Source organism: Schistocerca cancellata, chromosome 9, assembly GCF_023864275.1.
Source record: "Schistocerca cancellata isolate TAMUIC-IGC-003103 chromosome 9, iqSchCanc2.1, whole genome shotgun sequence".
NCBI classification, from domain to species: Eukaryota; Metazoa; Arthropoda; class Insecta; order Orthoptera; family Acrididae; genus Schistocerca; species Schistocerca cancellata.
In genome coordinates this window covers 68692879-68714153 of record NC_064634.1, presented here as the reverse complement: position 1 = coordinate 68714153, position 21275 = coordinate 68692879, and the positions used below count along the sequence as shown (strand labels likewise).

Below are 21275 nucleotides of genomic sequence, written 5' to 3'. Positions count from 1 at the left end.
TTCAGTAGGATAATGCACGACCGCATGTTGCAGGTCCTGTGCGGGCCTTTCTGGATTCAGAAAATGTTCGACTGCTGCCCTGGCCAGGACATTCTGCAGATCGCTCACCAATCGAAAACGTCTGGTCAGTGGTGGCCGAGCAACTGGCTCGTCACAATACGCCAGTCACTACTCTTGATGAACTGTGGTATCGTGTTGAAGCTGCATGGGCAGCTGTACCTACAGGGTGTTTCAAAAATGACCGGTATATTTGAAACGGCAATAAAAACTAAACGAGCAGCGATAGAAATACACCGTTTGTTGCAATATGCTTGGGACAACAGTACATTTTCAGGCAGACAAACTTTCGAAATTACAGTAGTTACAATTTTCAACAACAGATGGCGCTGCGGTCTGGGAAACTCTATAGTACGATATTTTCCACATATCCACCATGCGTAGCAATAATATGGCGTAGTGTCTGAATGAAATTACCCGAAACCTTTGACAACGTGTCTGGCGGAATGGCTGCACATGCAGATGAGATGTACTGCTTCAGCTGTTCAATTGTTTCTGGATTCTGGCGGTACACCTGGTCTTTCAAGTGTCCCCACAGAAAGAAGTCACAGGGGTTCATGTCTGGCGAATAGGGAGGCCAATCCACGCCGCCTCCTGTATGTTTCGGATAGCCCAAAGCAATCACACGATTATCGAAATATTCATTCAGGAAATTAAAGACGTCGGCCGTGCGATGTGGCCGGGCACCATCTTGCATAAACCACGAGGTGTTCGCAGTATCGTCTAAGGCAGTTTGTACCGCCACAAATTCACGAAGAATGTCCAGATAGCGTGATGCAGTAATCGTTTCGGATCTGAAAAATGGGCCAATGATTCCTTTGGAAGAAATGGCGGCCCGGACCAGTACTTTTTGAGGATGCAGGGACGATGGGACTGCAACATGGGGCTTTTTGGTTCCCCATATGCGCCTGTTCTGTTTATTGACGAAGCCGTCCAGGTAAAAATAAGCTTCGTCAGTAAACCAAATGCTGCCCACACGCATATCGCCGTCATCAATCCTGTGCACTATATCGTTAGCGAATGACTCTCGTGCAGCAATGGTAGCGGCGCTGAGGGGTTGCCGCGATTGAATTTTGTATGGATAGAGGTGTAAACTCTGGCGCATGAGACGATACGTGGACGTTGGCGTCATTTGAACCGCAGCTGCAACACGGCGAACGGAAACCCGAGGCCTCTGTCGGATCACCTGCTGCACTAGCTGCGCGTTGCCCTCTGTGGTTGCCGTACGCGGTCGCCCTACCTTTCCAGCACGTTCGTCCGTCACGTTCCCAGTCCGTTGAAATTTTTCAAACAGATCCTTTATTGTATCGCTTTTCGGTCCTTTGGTTACATTAAACCTCCGTTGAAAACTTCGTCTTGTTGCAACAACACTGTGTTCTAGGCGGTGGAATTCCAACACCAGAAAAATCCCCTGTTCTAAGGAATAAACCATGTTGTCTACAGCACACTTGCACGTTGTGAACAGCACACGCTTACAGCAGAAAGACGACGTACAGAATGGCGCACCCACAGACTGCGTTGTCTTCTATATCTTTCACATCACTTGCAGCGCCATCTGTTGTTGAAAATTGTAACTACTGTAATTTCGAAAGTTTGTCCGCCTGAAAATGTACTGTTGTCCCAAGCATATTGCAACAAACGGTGTATTTCTATCGCTGCTCGTTTAGTTTTTGTTGCGGTTTCAAATATACCGGTCATTTTTGAAACACCCTGTATATACGCCATTCAAGCTCGGTTTGACTCAATGCCCAGGCGTATCAAGGCCGTTATTACGGCCTGAGGTGGTTGTTCGGGTACTGATTTCTCAGGATCTATGCACCCAAATTGCGTGAAAATGTAATCACATGTCAGTTCTAGTATAATATATTTGTCCAATGAATACCCGTTTATCGTCTGCACTTCTTTTTGGTGTAGCAATTATAATGGCCAGTAGTCTCTGTTGGGAACGATAGCGAAGAGATGGCTGTGAGAAGACGTTAGAAAATTGCTTTCTGATCGGCCCCTCTGCAGGACAACAACGCAACAGCAGCGGCCCCTGTGTGAAGAGGACATAAGCATCTCGCCCGGCTGCTCGCGGTAATTTCTATTGCAGAGATTAGACACTTGTATAGCAGCGACTTAGGATTGTTTGTACTGAAGAACATTGCTTATGTTGCATGTCGCCCTTTGCTTACGACACGTCTGTTTAATTTACAAAGTAAAGTATTGTAATCTTTTCTTTTTTTAATAAAACTAATTAATACGATTTGTTTGAATGTTGTCGAGCGATCCGAGAAAGCAGGTTTCCTAGACACCCCATATTTGACAACTAGGCTGGATTTAACAAATTGTGTCTGGCAATACTTTAGAAATTATCGTAACAAACCACTTTGTGATACCAAAATCTTCGTATTATTTGGTAGTTGAATTTCATCTTTATTATCAGGGTCATTTGCCAGATAGGAGTGATCACCAGTTAAATTATAATCAATAGAATTACAACTGAAAGTGACCACAAACGGAGCCATATCATAATTTCCTCCATAAATTGCCTGTTGCGTGATAGGAGTTCTGGTAGCTAAAGAGGGGGGGGGGGGGGGGGGTTGAGTGTATTAGCCTAACTAATACGGATTTCCTTAATGAATCTGGGTGACATGGCCACCTCTAAACCCCAGTACCTCTCATAATATACCGATCCACGTCTAGCATCTTTCCAAGTTGGTTCTGAGAGGCAGTCAGCATTTATTAAAGTTCAGTTTTTTCACTGCCTTAATTTAATCATTGTGTTGTTCCTTTTATTTAGTTTTTTTTCATATGGATGTGGTTTCTGCACCACATTCCACGTTTTCTGTCTATTGATATCCGGCGTTGCTAACAACATTGTGGATCAGTTTTTGGAGGGGATGATAATTGATAATGCACATTAATGTGACAAGTGTTATGGGGAGACCAGGAAGCGTAACATAAATTTTAAAATTTTTACGAAATGTCATGCACTGCGAAGGAAGGCTAGGTTGAGACGTAGTGGGAGTCGGTCCGAAACGTATAGCGTGATGCACAGAGGAGAATTATGAACAAAAACGGGTCAACGGATGAGATGGTTCACATTCCCACGGAACAGGATGATGGACACAATGATGAGAGGCACTATTCAGTAACCGTTGCTAGTGTAGCAGTGAATGTGATAATATGGGAGAACAAGGAAGACAGAAGGATCAAGAGGCCAGTCCTACTAAGACGATGTCATCCGAATAGGATGCTCAGCCCTGAACTAATCATTTTGTTTTCTCTCGTCAGGCAGCTTTCTGATGATCCTGTAGTTAGCCCGTATGGGGTGAGTTCCACACAGGAAATGAGGCACATTCCGCGTTTCAATCACAACTGATACCTATGAGGACTTCCTGCGATGGCTGACGCAGTCTTCTGTAGAGCAGTTTATCTGTGCTGAGCTGCGTTGCCATGACGTGGGCCTCACGGTCCGACTGCCGTTACTTCTGTCGACGCGGGATGATGTCTGATACTGCCCACTGGCACCTATCCCGGATGCATCTACTGAGGGGCGTCTGGCTGGTGGCCCTTGCCACTAGCCGCATCATCTCCTCAGAGCACCACCATACCGACTTCAACTCACATCCCTGGAGCACTGCCACGGAGGAAAATGACCTGTGGAAGGGTGAAGTATAAAAATATGATATGTTCCTTAATTTGGGACTGCCAGTGGGAGACCATAGTTCTACAAAACATAGTCTCCCCCTGCCCCCCTCCCCCCCTCCCACACTATCAAGACAAGTTTTTCGTTATCGAATTTTGAGACCGTAATAAGCTATGTGTTGTAATATTTGACAGTCTTGGCATTGCCAAGTGTGTCAGTGTCTTATGGTTTTTTTCGCTATTGTTTATACAATAGAGGGCTCTGGACACATGATGTCTATCTGTGCCTCTCAAGCATCTAAACACTATTTTTTTTTAATTTTTTAATTTTACATGTTTTCTTAAATAACTCGTCAAGACAATTCTATTTTTTAGCTTAAGTGTTTGGTAAATCAGTCAAGAAAGATTCCTTTAATGGGTAGCCTTCTTCGAAGGATTTCATACAACACTCGCTGTCAATGACTTTTTATTGCTGAAAGATGAAACCTTTTTTTATTACTTCATTCTGGGAGTGTAAATTTTTGATGTACAGTATATTTGATGCCTATGTGACAACATATTTAAATCTGCTGTGTATCATTGTTTTGATCTTGCGAATTGTCTTATATAATGTGAGACATAATTATGACTGCTTGTCACTACCTACAAAATGTCACGCTTCATAGATGCCACACAAACACTGATAATGTTTCACTGCGCTGTCAGGCCTAAGAGCGCTGAATATTTGTTACAAATTTCCTGCATCAAGTGTTGAATGTCTGCTGTTTTCAATATACAATCGTAATTTGCTAAGCGAGACTCTATGTCTGTGAGTCAACAGAACAAGTCTGAAGGTTAAATTATTGCAATAACGACATTTGCGTTCTTAGAGGATGACGACTGTGATTGTGCTGGGTACACAAAAAAAGAATTTTTAATTATTTAAGAGTGTCAGTGAACTTGCAGACCACGTGCTCCGGTAATTAACAGAACTTCCAGCACAGCCTTCTACCAAATGTTCAACTTTCATTTGTGGGGATCACATGCTTGTTGAGTGTGTGTGGTATCCCTGAGCATAAGTCCGTGTTGGGCGAAGTGTTGTAGTTAGTGGGAAAGGGAGGTTCCCTGCATCGTTAACCCTTCCAGCTATCTTCTTGTCCCTGCTGACTTTCTGTCATTTGAGTAAGACATAGTGTAAGTTCCAGCCTCTAAGATTTTTAATGTGAATGACTTACTATTCTGACGCTAAATCAGCCAGTCACTATAAAACAAAATCTTTAGTGAGTGAGGGGCTATGAAAGACCCCAAGCTCTCGTGTCTTCTCCCCTTCATTTTTTATTCTTTTTTTTTTTTGCCTTGATTCAACTTTTTCTTGTTAACTTCGTGAGTGGTAACGGCAAATTAAGATCACTGGAATAATGAAATCTGGAATGACAGCTTTGATTTTCGTTACACAATAACTGGCTGATGGAGCTGTCACACATTGTTATCGCTTCTGGTCAGCTGCGTGAAGGTGATCGCAAGAGTCAAAACTACTACTGCCAAGCTATTCCGGGCAGAACCTGTCTGTTACCACTTGGTGACAACAGTCTGATTTGTCTGTCGTTTCGCACTCGCACTGCTTTGGTCGGGTCTTCTTTCTCCACGGCCGCGGACCGCCACTGACAACAGCTGCGACGTCATCAAATGGTTCAAATGGCTCTGAGCACTATGGGACTTAACTTCTGAGTTCATCAGTCCCCTAGACTTAGAACTACTTAAACCTAACTAACCTAAGGACATCACACACATCCATGCCCTAGGCAGGATTCGAACCTGCGACCCTCTCGGTCGCGCGGTTCCAGACTGTAGCGCCTAGAACCGCTTGGCCACCCCGCCCGCCTGCGACGTCATCCCTGCGCTCCGAGCTGTCGGCACGCTGCCAGTCTTGCAGGTGTTAATGTATTCGCAGCAGTCTAATTAATTTGGCTCCTCCCAGCTTACTCTGTCGCCTTGTCGTCATACAAGGCCACGGTTTGCCTGCGTGATGAGTATCAAAGGCTTTCATTTCCAATCAGTACTGTTCGTAATAGTCAGAGGTAGCGTGTTAAGACATATTCTCACTCACAAAGTTTGTAGGGCTCCATAACGTGGTAGTTGATCCCACTCCTATATGTGAATTCAGCCAACATCTCATCACCCATTTTACATTTTTCTTATATATATTCCATTGAATAACTGTGTCTGGTAATACTTCAGAAATTCTTGTAATAAATCACTTTGTGATACCAAAACATTTGAATTATTTAGTAGTTTAATTTCACCTTTATTATCAGGGCCCTTTGCCATATACGAGTGATCAGCTACTAATCTATAATGAAGAGAACTATGTCGAAGGCGCAAATCCTCAAGTGACCACAGAGAGGGCCATATCATAATCAATATGCATCATAAAAGTAAGGGTACAAGTTATGTGCCGCAAAAACTCAGAAACGAATCTCCGTAAAATCAAGGGAGTTATAAAGTGTGGTAACCCTCTATCCCCCATCCATGAAGAAGGTCCCCGTTTTTACCTGAAAGGTCTGCTTTTGAAGATATAAGGGCTGAGAAGTTTCACCCTCGTGAAATTTCTATAGTATTCGAGAATATTCGAGAGTATTCGAGAGCATTACACAACATTCCAGAATGTTCCGGAATGTTTTACAATGATCCAGGATGTTCTGAAATGTTCGAGAATAGTCTGGAACATTCGGGAAGATTCCAGAATTTTAGGGAACATCCCAGGAGATCCCAGATAGTTTTGAATCATTCCAGAACAATCTCGAATTCTGTGGAATGTTCTGGAACATTGTGGACCATTCGAAACCTTTTTGGTATGTTCTGGAATTCGCCACTGATGGGGCTACCCATTGGTAGGGGTGTATAAAGCAAGACCATTCGTGGGTTAGTACGTCAGCTCTTTATCAGTGTTATTTGAAGTCCCTATATGAGTTTTACCCCAAAGTTAATAAATATTGAGTTATCCATATTTTCTGATGTTTCCACTTAGAAGTTTGTTTTCAGTTGTACCTATTGTGGAAGTTTTGATCAACTAATTGAAAATCAAAAAGAATTAAGTATCAGAAGAAACGGTCGTGGTAATGGGAACCCATACGATCGGTTCCTAACTATGACATTTATCAACGATTAATACGTGTGAGAGGGACCCAGTATCCTGCCGATGTGGCCAAGCGGTTCTAGGCGCTTCAGTCCGGAACAGCGCTGCTGCTACGGTCGCAGGTTCGAATCCTGCCTCGGGCATGGATGTGTGTGATGTCCTTAGGTTAGTTATGTCTAAGTAGTTTTAAGTCTATGGGACTGGTGACGTCAGATGTCAAGTCCAATACCGCTTAGAGCCATTTTAGCCGGCTTGAGTGGCCGAGCGGTTTTAGGCGCTTCAGTCTGGAGCCGCGCGACCGCAACTGTCGCAGGTTCGAATCCTGCCTCGGGCTGGATGTGTGTGATGTCCTTAGGTTAGGTAGGTTTAAGTAGTTCTAAGTTCTAGGGGACTGATGACTCAGCTGTTAAGTCCCATAGTGCTCAGAGCCATTTGAACCATTAGAGCCATTTGAACCATTTTTTGGGACCCATTACACCACAACAGCTACAAGTGCAAATGATTGTTTTAAAGTTTGCTTCTTGGGTTTACAAACTTTCGTACAAGCGGAGAAAACGCACATATTAGCAAAAGAGGCAGGCAAAAGAGAATACAGGAGTCTAAAATATAGAGAGTTTGACGGGAAGCGCAATGGAATGTCTAGAGCAGGAATTCCAAGCATTTATGACTAGGGGAAAGATACACTGATCAGCCAGAACATTATTACAACTTACCTAACAACCGGTATGCCCACCTTTGGCACGGATAACGGCGGCGACTCTTCGGCGCATGGAAACAACGAGGCCTTGGTAGGTCGCTAGTTGGAGCTGGCATCACATCTGCACACACAACTCACTTAATTCTGGTAAATTCCGTAGAGGGGAGCGATGAGCTCTGACGCCACGTTCAATCACATCCCACATGCGTCGATCCGGTTCAGATTTGCTTGTTGAAGGGGGGGGGGGGGGGGGCAAGCACATCAATCGCCACTGTGCTCCTCAAACGACTCCGCCACATTCCTGACCCTGTGACATGTTGAAAAAAGCCACTGCCGTCGGGAAACAAGGTCGTCATGAAGGTGTGTACGTGATTTGCAACCGGTGTAAGATACTCGCTGGCCGTCATGGTGCCTTGCATAAGCTCCATTGGACCCAGGGACGCCCGTGTGAATGTTTCCCACAGCATTATGGAGCCGCCGCCAGAATGTCTCCGTCCCACAGTATAGCGGTCAAGGAGCTGTTCCCCTGGAAGATGACGGATTCGTGACCTCCCATCGGCATGATGAAGAAGGTATCGGGATTCATCACACCATTGCCCCAACATCCAGTGCGATGCTCACGTGCCCATTTCAGTCGTAGTTGCCGACCTCGTGGTGTTAACATTGTCACGTGCATGGGTCGTTGGCTGCAGAAGCGCATAATTAGGAGTTCTGGGTGCGCTGTGCGTTCAAACACACTTTTGCTCTGCTCAGCAGTAAAGACTGATGTTAGTTCCACCACAGTTCGCCGCCTGTCTTGTTTTACCTGTCTGCCCAGCCTACGATGTGCGATATCTCTAACGAGGGGTGGTAGCCTAACCGCATGACACCTGGACGTGGTTTCACAGTGGTTTCGCACGTCTTGGAGACATTCACCATAGAACTCCTCGAACACCCTAGGAGTCGAGCAGTTTCAGAAATGCTCGTGCCGAGCCTCCGGGTCTTCACAATCTGTCCTCGTTCAAACTCAGGCAGATGGTGCGCCTTCTCCATTCTACACAAGGACAGCACACAAGTAACGGGTAAGGCGAATTCTAGATTGCGTTTTATTGGTAGAATCCTGAAGCGATTCATTCCTTCAACAAAGGAAATTACTTACAATAGTTCGTCCAGTCTTAGGGTATTGTTCGTCTCTATGGGACCGTTACCAGCTGGGTCTGATTCAAGTGATTGAGAAGGTCCAAAGAAGGCGGCAAGATTCGTGACTGGTACATTTAGCCATCGCGAGAACGTTACAAATCTCATAGGAAGGCCGGCCGCGGTGGTCTCGCGGTTCTAGGCGCGCAGTCCGGAACCGCGCTGCTGCTACGGTCGCAGGTTCGAATCCTCCCTCGGGCATGGATGTGTGTGATGTCCTTCGGTTAGTTAGGTTTAAGTAGTTCTAAGTTCTACGGGACTGATGACCACAGCTGTTAAGTCCCATAGTGCTCAGAGCCATTTGAACCATTTGAATCTCATAGGAAGTTTGAAGTGGGACACACTTCCAGACAGACGAAGCGCTAAACGGAAGGGGCTGCTCACTAAATTCTAAAATCCTATCTTAGCCGAGGATGTAGGGCATATATTATTGCCACCAATTTTCAAATCGCGCAATGATCACCATTCGAAGATAAGGGAAATTAGAACTCGTACTGAGGCGTTCAGACAGTCGTTTCTCCCACGCGCGATCCGCGAGTGGAACAGTGGGGGGAAATATGGCCGCGCGGGATTAGCCGAGCGGTCTAGGGGGCTACAGTCGTGAACTGTGCGGCTGGTCTCGGCGGAGGTTCGAGTCCTCCCTCGGGCATGGGTGTGTGTGTTTGTCCTTAGGATAATTTAGGTTAAGTAGTGTGTAAGCTTAGGGACTGATGACCTTAGCAGTTCAGTCCCATAAGATTTCACACACATTTGAACATTTGGGGAAATATGATTTTGGCGAGAATAGCGCCCTCCTCCACACACCGCTTGGTGGATAGCGGAGTATATATGTAGATGCAGCACGCTCACTGGTACTACATTCACCGTGCGTGTGTCTGACTAGCAATCATTCCTCGTCAGGTGCGGCTGCCATCACGTGGACGTGTTTATACCTGTGGTAGGTCGGTGGTCATAATGTTCTGGGTGATGAGTGCAGATGTAGAAACGTTTGAAGGAAAGAGAAACAGTTATTTGAATATCAAGAGCTCAGACGGTAAGTCAGTATGTAAGTTTCTTCCCTTCTAACCGATTATACAAAACATGATCGTGACCGTGTGAGCCCAATCGTTCAGAAAATTAAGATATTCATCCCTGAACTAATAACTGATTAGTGGGTAAGAGTGTATAACAAGTTATTTTTTTAATAACTTACTCCACTCCCTTCTAATGCAAATTTTTAATGAACGTTATAATGTAGTGCAAATAACACACAACAAAGACAACGAAAAAACGAAATGAAATGTGCGCAAGGCATATTTTGGCCGTGAGTTCCCTATCAAGGAGATTGCCACCTGGTACAAGTCTTTTTTACTTGACGCCGCTTTGACATCTTGCGTGTCAATGACGACGACAACAGAGCACCCAGTATCCGAGCGGAGAGAATCGTTTCGGTCGTGAATCGAAACCGGGCCCCTCAGCCACAATGACCGCTCAGCTAAGAGGCTGCCTAGATAACGAAAAGATACCATGAACTTGTTAGTAACGTACAGCAAACAAATGACGTTAGTTGAAAATGTGTTCTCTGGTCCAATTGGATAAACACTGTTCATTTAACCAGTCACTTACCTGAACAGTTGAGTGTAACGTAACTAATCTGAACAAACGTGTGCTGAATAAATAGCTAGCACACGTAACCGACACAAATCTCTATGAAATAATAAAGAGACATGTTAGCTACGTTTTTGAATTACTAAAGAAAGTCAAATTTAAAATTTTGAAAAAAGTGCAGATAATCGTTATGGAAATGGTTAAGTGGTGAACTGGCCCTATTACAAGCAAAACTGCGTTACCTCGCAGTGACGTTTACCTTCACAGGCAAAACATATTAATCTCCCAAATAAATATTGTAGACTTTCACTACTTTAAATAATTTTAAAATTATTTTCAGTAAGGAAAGTAATTGAGATTAAGCGTCGTTGCAATGCCGGAATACGAACCATCAAACCAATCAGAAAACACTTTTACAAAATAATCATGATATTCGCAAATCAGAAAATTATAGTTCTGATTTTAATCATATTTTTCCAGTATAATTTCAGTCATTGCACTTCTGCTTTACTATTTACTTTCATTCAAACTGTAATTACACATACTGCATATGATTGTTATATAGAACAAATTCACTAGCTTACTGGGGAATCGTCATTTCCCAACAATTTTGTAATATATACTTTGACACATTAATAACATTCGGTAATTCTGAGTAATAATAACTGTAGTCAACGACAATACCGGGGAGCTCTAATTAACGAAACTAGCATTGTTACTTAGTCTTCCGTAGAAGTTCACTGAAATTCACTGGGTATGCCGTACAAACCCTCTAATCTGATCTGATGTGAACAGCTTTACAGGTTGTCAGTGCTGCTGATACGACAGTATTGGTGTCAGTGACAACGTTCCATTGGCTCCAGTTGTTACTTGTCCACATATGTCACTTCCACTATGCGTTCCAAAATGCAGTTTGGCGTTGCACGAGACACACGCACTTGCACTCTGCATCCTTGCTGGTGTTGGAGTGCCGTGGGTGTGCACTCAGCGTAAGAAGGCAACCTCCATAACAAATAAAAATGTCAGTCATGTGAAGGTTAGAAGGCACCTTCAACACAAAAGCGTTGTTATTATCTCACATGTTCTGCATCCTTGAGGATCTACTCACTATAGATCTATTGGAACGAAAAGTATACCCAGTCTAATGTAATCTAATCTAATCTACAGTTTACTCTTTGCCAAATATCGAAAACATCTAACCTCCCGTAACGTTTCCCTGCAGGCAGTGACCCAATGCGAAAATAATTTATATGGTATCACAAAGGTGATTTGAAATACCTTTAACAAAACTTACATTAAACAGACCCTCTTAAGATAAATAAAAAAAAAACCACGCACCGCGAAGGAATTATCCGAATGTGACTGAAATCGGTAGGTGTGATGTATATGTACAAACAAAAGATTACAATTTCAGAAAAAACTGGATGATTTGTTCAAGAGAAAGAGCTACATAACTTGAGCAAGTCAGTAACGCGTTGGTCCACCTCTGGTCCTTATATAAGCAGTTACTCGGCTTGACAATGATTGGCAGAGTTGTTGGATGTCGTGCCGAATTCTGTCAAATTGGTGAGTTGTTGTTGCGGTCTTCAGTGCTGAGACTGGTTTGATGCAGCTCTCCATGCTACTCTATCCCGTGCAAGCTTCTTCATCTCCCAGTATTTACTGCAACCTACCTCCTTCTGAATCTGCTTAGTATATTCATCTCATGGTCTCCCTCTACGGTTTTTACCCTCCACATTGCCCTCCAATGCTAAATTTGTGATCCCTTGATGCCTCAGAACATGTCCTACCAACCGGTCCCTTCTTCTTGTGAAGTTGTGCCACAAACTCCTCCTCTCCCCAATTCTATTCAATACCTCCTCATTAGTTATATGTTCTACCCATCTAACCTTCAGCATTCTTCCGTAGCACCTACATTTCGAAAGCTTCTATTCTCTTCTTGTCCAAACTATTTATCGTCCATGTTTCACTTCCATACATGGCTACAGTCCATACAAATACTTTCACAAACGACTTCCTGACACTTAAATCTATACTCGATGTTAACAAATTTCTCTTCTTCAGAAACGCTTTCCTTGCCATTGCCAGTCTACAATTTATATCCTCTCTACTTCGAACTACAGTTATTTTGCTCCCAAATAGCAAAACACATTTACTACTTTAAGCGTCTCATTTCCTAATATAATTCCCTCAGCATCACCAGACATAATTCGACTACATTCCATTATCCTCGTTTTGCTTTTGTTGATCTTCATCTTATACCCTCCTTTCAAGACACTGTCCATTCCGTTCAACTGCTCTTCCAAGTCCTTTGCTGTCTCTGACAGAATTACAATGTCATCGGCGAACCTCAAAGTTTGTATTTCTTCTCCATGGATTTTAATTCCTACTCCGAATTTTTCTTTTGCTTCCTTTACTGCTTGCTCAATATACAGATTGAATAACATCAGGGAGAGGCTACAACACTGTCTCACTCTCTTCCCAACCACTGCTTCCCTTTTGTGTCCCTCGACTCTTATAATTGCCATCTGGATTCTGTACATATTGTAAATAGCCTTTCGCTCCCTGTATTTTACCCCTGCCACGTTCAGAATTTGAAAGAGAGTATTCCATTCAACATTGTCAAAAGCTTTCTCTACGTCTACAAATGCTAGAAACGTAGGTTTGCCTTTCCTTAATCTCTCTTCTAATATAAGTCGTAAGGTCAGTATTGCCTCACGTGTTCCAACATTTGTACGGAATCCAAATTGATCTTCCCCGAGGTCGGCTTCTACCAGTTTTCCATTCGTCTGTAAAAAATTCGCGTTAGTATTTTGCAGCTGAGACTTATTAAACTGATAGTTCGGTAATGTTCACATCTGCCAACATCTGCTTTCTTTGGGATTGGAATTATTATATTCTTCTTGAAGTCTGAGGGAATTTCGCCTGTCTCATACATCTTGCTCACCAGATGGTAGAGTTTTGTCAAGACTGGCTCTCCCAAGGCCGTCAGTAGTGCTAATGGAATGTTGTCAACTCCCGGGGCCTTGTTTCGACTCAGGTCTTTCAGTGCTCTGTCAAACTCTTCGCGCAGTATCGTATCTCCCATTACATCTTCATCTACATCCTCATCCTTGGTGAGTTAGAATGTCAAAATCCCTAGCTGATTAGAGAGCCCTGCCCATAATCCTCCAACCGTTCTCAATTCGGGAGAGATCCAGCGACCTTGCTGGCAAAGGTAGAGTTTTGCAACAATGAGAACAAGCAATAGAAACTCTCGCCCTGTTCAAGTGGGCATTATCTTGCTGAAATGTGATCCCAGGATGGCTTGCCACGTAGGGCAACAAAGTCGTCCACGTGCTGCTATGCTGTAAGGGTGCCGAGGATGGCAACCAAAGTGGTCCTGCCAGATGGCACCCCGGACCGTTACTTCTGGTCATCAGGCTGTATGGCGGGTGACAGTCAGGTTGGTACTAAAGCACTGTCCGTGACGTCTCCAGAAACGTCTTCGGTGGTCATTGGGGCTCAGTTCGAAGCAGGACTCGTCACTGAAGACGATTCCACTGCAGTCAATGAGGTTACAGGCCATAGACGAGTCTGGAGGCGACCAGGACAGAGGTGAGACACCGATCTGACTGTTGCCCGCCGTAGGGCACGACACCGAAGACTGATGGTCCGGGGTGCCATTTGTTTTTGAAACGTAAACGTCCCCTTAGAACAATTTATACAAGACTGTGCTTAAACTGACACACAATATTTTTAGCACAACGCAATCTGACTTTCAAAAATCCCTACAAATGAATGGCCCCGACTAACATTAATCTATACCTTTCACAAATCACTTACCTCACCAAAAATCTCCGTTACTCGAACTACTGCAATACAGCGAGCGCCACTACTGCCAGCTAAATAAAAGATTCAAACTACGGAAGGCACTAACTACTGATGGGCATAGTTAGCAAATAAAAGATTTTAATAGAGAACAAACAATGTATTTACCTTAATAGTCATAATATATATAGCAATTCATAATATCCAGTATTACAAATTTTAAAACTCCGCCATCTCTCTCCCCACATCCACCACTGCTGGCGGCTCACCTCCAACTGCGCATCGCTACGCGCTGTTCACATCCAGCTGCCGCTGCCCAACACTACAATGGCAGACAACAATGCAAACTAGCCACAGACTGCACACAGCACAGCCAGTGATTTTCATACAGAGAGCGCTACGTGGCGGCGGCGTTACCAATATAAGAACCTAAACAGCCTACTTACATTTTCATAGCAGAAACGTTTTTGGTTGTCGTCCGAGGCACTCTTACATCACAGCATGACGTCGACGGTATTCTACGCTCCGTTATGTAGCCTTTCATTTCAAGCATTTCAGGGCTTATATTTCAGCAAGATAATGCCCGGCCGCGCTCGGCGAGAATTTCTACTGCTTGTCTTTGTGCTCGCCAAACCCTACCCTGTCCAGCAAGGTCGCCGGGTCTCTATCCGACTGAGAACGTTAGGAGCCATATGGACAGGGCCCACCAACCAGCTCTGGATTTCGACGATCCAATGCGCCAATTGGCTATAGAATTTGGTACGATACGCATCTAGACGACATCCGACATCTCTGTCAATCAATGCCAAGCTGAATAATTGCCTTCATAAGGAACAGAGGTGGCCAACGCGATATTGACTTGCAGTTTGTGAAGCTCTTTCTCTTTGATAAATCATCCAGTTTTTTTCTAAAATTGTACTCATTTGTTTGTCTGTACATGTACGGCACATCAACCGATTTCCGTCCCATACGGACAATTCCTTCGTGTGTTAGGCGGCGCGGTCCTTTCCGTCCCTTTACGACGGACCTGCACCTACCTGTGAACATTGTCTCAGCAGATCATCAGTAGGGAAACCGAGGGAAACCTACTGTAATTCGACGTGAACCACGCTGCAATTTAAGTCACTAATCTACTATTCGGGAGAAACATGAAATGAAAGTTTGGAAATTTTGTCCTCAACTAATATATTCTGAAACTTCGGTGAACAAATATCACTGCCAAGCCCGTGCTAGTCTTAACACAGTCACTCACAATCCCTTTCACTGACGTTAGCACGTTTATGGTGTTGCATTTCCCGAAAACGTAATAGCTACAAAAATACTAATTGTTTTTGATTGAGAACGCTCGCCAAATATTAAGTCTGTCGGTACCAAATGCAGTCACAGTTTTTAGCCACCGACCTGCTCAATATGCCACGCGGAATATATGTCTTTTCTCGTCACAAAATTCACTTAAAAATTCCGAAATTTCTACACACACATCGGAATACTTATGCCTTCACTTTCCAACACTTTTGATGTATGAAACACTGCTAGATCCGGAAACTTATCCTTTTCATCGGAACTACTACTGCACACGTCCGATCTGTTTCATGGCTAGGCTAGGACTCCCCTCTAGAATACTCTAAGTCTTCTCTACCAGCAGGGAAAGGCGCGCGAAGAATATTGCTTTGGTGGCGGTTAGTGTTTAACGTCCCGTCGACAACGAGGTCATTAGAGACGGAGCGCAAGCTCGGGTTAGGGAAGGATTGGGAAGGAAATCGGCCGTGCCCTTTCAAAGGAACCATCCCGGCATTTACCTGAAACGATTTAGGGAAATCACGGAAAACCTAAATCAGGATGGCCGGAGACGGGATTGAACCGTCGTCCTCCCGAATGCGAGTCCAGTGTGAATATTGCTTTACCATTGGACACTTTACTCAACAGCCAATAGCAAAACAACACTCTCCCGCGTCAGTCCGCGCTTTTCATCAATAACCAATCGCAAAATAGTAAACCTAACGACTGCACTTTATACCGACGTAATTGTCTAATATGCTGAAGTTTTGCTTATGCATAAAGTTATTTACTATTGTTATTTATCCCTGAATTAAATTTCCCTTCATCATAAACTTACTTTACAAATCTATTCTACAAAAATTCCCTTTGTTCATATCCATACTTCTTCGAAATGTTCCCACACTAAATCCTACTACACAACTCGTTAAACAATTATCTTCATATTAACCTTAAACCACACTCACGCATCATTCATACTGCTAAAACACATTTATAACATTTTACCTACACAAAAAGACATAATAATAGCAATTCATGAAAATACTAGAAGAGTTTATGAAAAACATTCCATTACTTTAGTGCACTCTAGTGGGCACAATCTAAACTAAAATCACAGTCCCACTATACAATATTGTCCTCTATCGGCTGATACATAAACTGCGTGCGCGTCCAGTCTCGCGTCACCATCTGTCACTATCCAGCTCTGAGACACATCTCCCACTTAACTGCCTCCAAGGCAGGATCGTTATTCGGCGCTACGCCTCACGTGGTGTCTCTCTTTCTTTTCTCTTTATATCGTGTCGCGTAGCCGTCCTCCTTCCTGCTATCACTGCAACCCAACTGGTTTTCACATCTTTAGCCTTCCCTACTTTGCTTACTACTTACAAAGCTGGGCGAATCATAGCGAACTATGGGGTACATACGTTGGTACATGCACAATAATCACAACGTTTATACTGACCGAGATAATGAGGCAAGTACATGTTTTTTTTTTTTTTTTTTTTTTTTAATGGGACGCTATACTGTTTTTACCATCATTCGAATGCTCTGGAAAAGATGCGTATAGAGATGTAACGCATGCTGCTATTGTGATTCAAACTTTGCTTAAAAGAGGATGGATGAGGATTTACCTGCCGGCCGGAGTGGCCCTTGCGGTTGGTTCTAGGCGCTACAGTCTGGAGCCGAGCGACCGCTACGGTCGCAGGTTCCAATCCTGCCTCGGGCATGGATGTGTGTGATGTCCTTAGGTTAGTTAGGTTTAAGTAGTTCTAAGTTCTAGGCGACTGATGACCTCAGAAGTTAACTCGCATAGTGCTCAGAGCCATTTGAACCATTTTTTAGGATTTATCTACGTAGCGTAAGCCGTGCATGCGCGAGGCGTGTTTACAGTCTGCAGCATCTTCCGACCGCCTCGACCTTCAATCGTACAATATTTAGCAGCGTCTTTTAAGCGAAGTTTCCATCACAATAGCAACTATATGCGTCTTTTCCAGAATGTTCGAATGATGGCAAAAAAAGTACAGCGCCCCATTTAAAAAACATGTACTTGCCTCATTATCTCGGTCAATGTAAACGTTGTGGTTATTGTGCATGTACCAAAGCATGTGTCCCATAGTCCGCTATGATTCGCCGAACACCGCTTGTCGATACGTGCAATCGCCCCCAGAATAATGGGGGTGTTACGGCTTACGTGACTCACCCTGTATACAGGGTGTTACAAAAAGGTACGGCCAAATTTTCAAGAAACATTCCCCACACACAAAGAAAGAAAAGATGTTATGTGGACATGTGTGCGGAAACGCTTAATTTCCATGTCAGAGCTAATTTTAGTTTCGTCGTCCATCTACGCTCAAAGGAGCACGTTATCATGATTTCATACGGGATACTCTACCTGTGTTGCTAGAACATGTGCCTTTACAAGTACGACACAACATGTGCCTTTACAAGTACGACATAACATGTGGTTCATGCACGATGGAGCTCCTACACATTTCAGTCGAAGTGTTCGTACGCTTCTCAACAACAGATTCGGTGACTGATGGATTGGTAGAGGCGGACCAATTCCATGGCCTCCACGCTCTCCTGACCTCAACCCTCTTGACTTTCATTTATGGGGGCATTTGAAAGTTCTTGTCTCTTCGTGCTCGTATTGTGGACGGCTGTGATACAATACGCCATTCTCCAGGGCTTCATCAGCCCATCAGGGATTCCATGCGATGGAGGGTGGATGCATGTATCCTCGCTAACGGAGGACATTTTGAACATTTCCTGCAGCAAAGTGTTTGAAGTCACGCTGGTACGTTCTGTTGCTGTGTGTTTCCATTCCATGATTAATGTAATTTGAAGAGAAGTAATAAAATGAGCTCTAACATGGAAAGTAAGCGTTTCCTGACACATGTCCACATAACATATTTTCTTTCTTTGTGTGTGAGGAATGTTTCCTGAAAGTTTGCCCGTACCTTTTTGTAACACCCTGTATAGACGAATATGGTATTCAGGAACATTAGTAACACCCAGACTGTCACAAGGTGGTCAGAAAATGTGTGAAATGCTTTTAGGGATGTTACAGTGTTCAAATGGTTCAAATGCCTCTGAGCACTATGGGACTCAACATCTGAGGTCATAAGTCCCCTCGAACTTAGAACTACTTAAGCCTAACTAACCTAAGGACATCACATACACCCATGCCCGAGGCAGGATTCGAACCTGCGACCGTAGCAGTCCCGCGGTTCCGGACTGCAGCGCCAGAACCGCTAGACCACGATGTTACAGGGCAAGTTGTACTGAGACATAAATGTTAAGAAAGAAATTCGACACGTTGCGCCGTTTCCGATTTATTTAGCATTGAAGTTAGCCAATCAGATCGTCGCGCGCGTAAACTCAAGTTTCAGCTAACGAGACAAAGCACTCGTTGGGCAACACCGCCCCTGGCATGCCGCTTGAATGCGAGCGCGCGACGCCCCGATTGGCTAAATTCTATGCTAAATAACTCAGAAACGGAGCAACGTATTGAATTTCTTTCTTAACATTTATGTCTCAGTACACCCTGCCCTGCAACATCCCTACAAGCATTTCACACATTTTCTGACCACCCTGTATATGTTTTAGTTACTGCTTGGTTAGTTACAGATCAGTTTAGTTTGTTTTAGTTACACGAAACTCCATTGCTTTCACTATTACAAAATTAGATAGTATTTGCGAAATATACTGTAAAAAATATCACATCTGTGTTGCAGCCTTATAAGTAGTAAGCAAAGTAGGGAAGGCTAAAGGTGGGAAGATCAGTTGGGTTGCAGTGATAGCAGGAAGGAGGAACGCTACGCGATACGACAGCAACGGCACAGCTGCGCAGCAGTCACGCACCCCGGTGTCGGCATAAAGAGGGCCTCCGCCAGATTGTCTGTCCCCAGTGCGAGTCTGCGTGTGCGGTGTGTGTGTGGTGCGGTGCGGCGCCCGTGTCGACCTGTGGAAGAGAGAGCACGGCGAGGCGCACATCAATGCTGCTGGCGAGGCGGAGTGACGTCACCGCCTTGTGGGACTGGGGTCGGTAAGTCGCGCCGTCCAACTACAAGCCACGGGTCAGTCTACAGTTGACTGTGATCACGAATTTTACAGTGACGTCACGAAATCGGCTCGAGGCGCACTGTTCAGCGTGGTTCAGATCGGCCGTTCCTACAATACAGGGTAATGCTTGAGGGCATTTGTCGTGTACGCTATGTCAACGGCTCGCATCCATCTTGGGGTAAGACCTCGGGTTTAAATGTGCCTCTACTGTGTTTCCATTCTCACTACACGCACGCGTGCATCCAGTGTTCGCTTCTGAACGAGGTCAGCGGGTATTCGTAATTTAGGACGATTTTTAAAATATGTTAACCTTCGGGCTCTCTTTTGGGGGGAAAGGTGTGATGAGAGAGTATTGTCTAATCCCCCTCCGGATGATGAGTATGGACGCTACTTCTACTAAACATTAATTATTTACATCGACAGTGCCTGTCCCCCCCCCCTCAAAAAAATCTGCACCTTCATTTACATACATAGTCAGCAAGCCACCGTATGGTGCGTGGCGGAGGGTACCCTGCGTCGCTTGTAGTCGTTTCGTTTCCTGTTCCCCTCGCAAACAGAGGGAGGGAAAAAACGACTTTGAGCCTCCGTATGAGCCATAATGGCTCGTATCTTGCCTTCGTGGTCTTTATGTGAAATGTTTGTTGGAGCCAGGAACCGGTAAGTGGATAAAGAGGACGCGCCAGCCAAGTCCCTAGCTTTTCTTCCCTTTGTCGGAAATATCTCCTTCGAGATAGCAAGGATTCTTAATCGTTTTAATGTGAAAGTGGTTTTTCGTCCTTCGGATTTGCTGGGGTCGGTGGAGGATGATTTGTTACTGCGGAAGTCGGGAATTTACAAAATACCGTGTCAATGTGGTATCGCCTATATAGGACAGACAACGCGTGCAGTGGAAGAGCGTTGTACAGAACATCAACGTTGCACTCGCCTACTGCAACCCAGTAAGTCTGCAGTTGCGGAACATTGTATTTCTAACGGATATTCAATGGAGTACGACAAAACTTCGATTTTTGGCCACTGCAAAAACGTTTTGGAACTCCATTATCAAAGAATCATTTGAAGTACGTTTTGCGGGAAATCTAATGAACCGTGACAGTGGTTACCAATTCAATAACGCATGGAATCCCGTCATCTCCAAATTTGCTCGAGACGAAGACGCCAGAAGACTTCGATAGCTGCGGCCGGCGACAATAGCGACGGCAGCTGAGTACTGCAGTTCCACCACCGAGGGCGCTGCCGCTGGTCGGTGTGGCCCTTCTGTCTCCGGGACTGCAACGCATGCGCGGCTGCACTATCAGCGCACTATAAAGCTGGAACGGAGAACGTCTTCGTCAGCCCTCGTTCGACTCACCTGAAGACGGCTGGAAGTTGTCCAGCCGAAATATCGTGCAATGAAGTTTACGACGACCGGCTGCAAAATCGAAATCTTTTTGACCACCAGTAGTAGAGTTCTGCAGTCAGTTTCAAATGCCGGCTCTCTAAATTTTCCCAGCAGTGTTCCTCCAAAAGAAAGTCGCCTCCCCTCCAGGGATTGATTCCCTTTTGAGATCCCGAAGCATCTCCGCAATATCTACATCTAGATCCATACTCCGCAAGCCACCTGACGGTGTGTGGCGGAGGGTACCCTGAGTACCTCTATCGGTTCTCCCTTCTACTCTAGTCTCGTATTGTTAGTGGAAAGAAAGATTGTCGGTATGCCTCCATGTGGGCTCTAATCTCTGATTTTATCCTCATGGTCTCTTCGCGAGATATACGTAGGAAGGAGCAATATACTGCTTGACTCCTCGGTGAAGGTATGTTCTCGAAACTTTGACAAAAGCCCGTACCGAGCTACTGAGCGACTCTCCTGCAGAGTCTTCCACT

General features: G+C 44.6%; 1 protein-coding gene across 2 annotated transcripts in view; it reads left to right on the top strand.

Annotated features, from left to right (window-relative positions):
• The first annotated feature begins 19270 nt into the window (after positions 1-19270).
• LOC126100176 (glucose-6-phosphate exchanger SLC37A2) overlaps positions 19271-21275 on the top strand; it is a 357318-nt gene continuing 355313 nt past the window's right edge. For both annotated transcript variants that reach the window (XM_049910732.1, XM_049910729.1), the window contains exon 1: positions 19271-19398. In XM_049910732.1, coding sequence (XP_049766689.1) covers positions 19349-19398 — 50 coding nt within the window. In that variant the 5' untranslated portion in view covers positions 19271-19348. The remainder of the gene's footprint in view (positions 19399-21275) is intronic.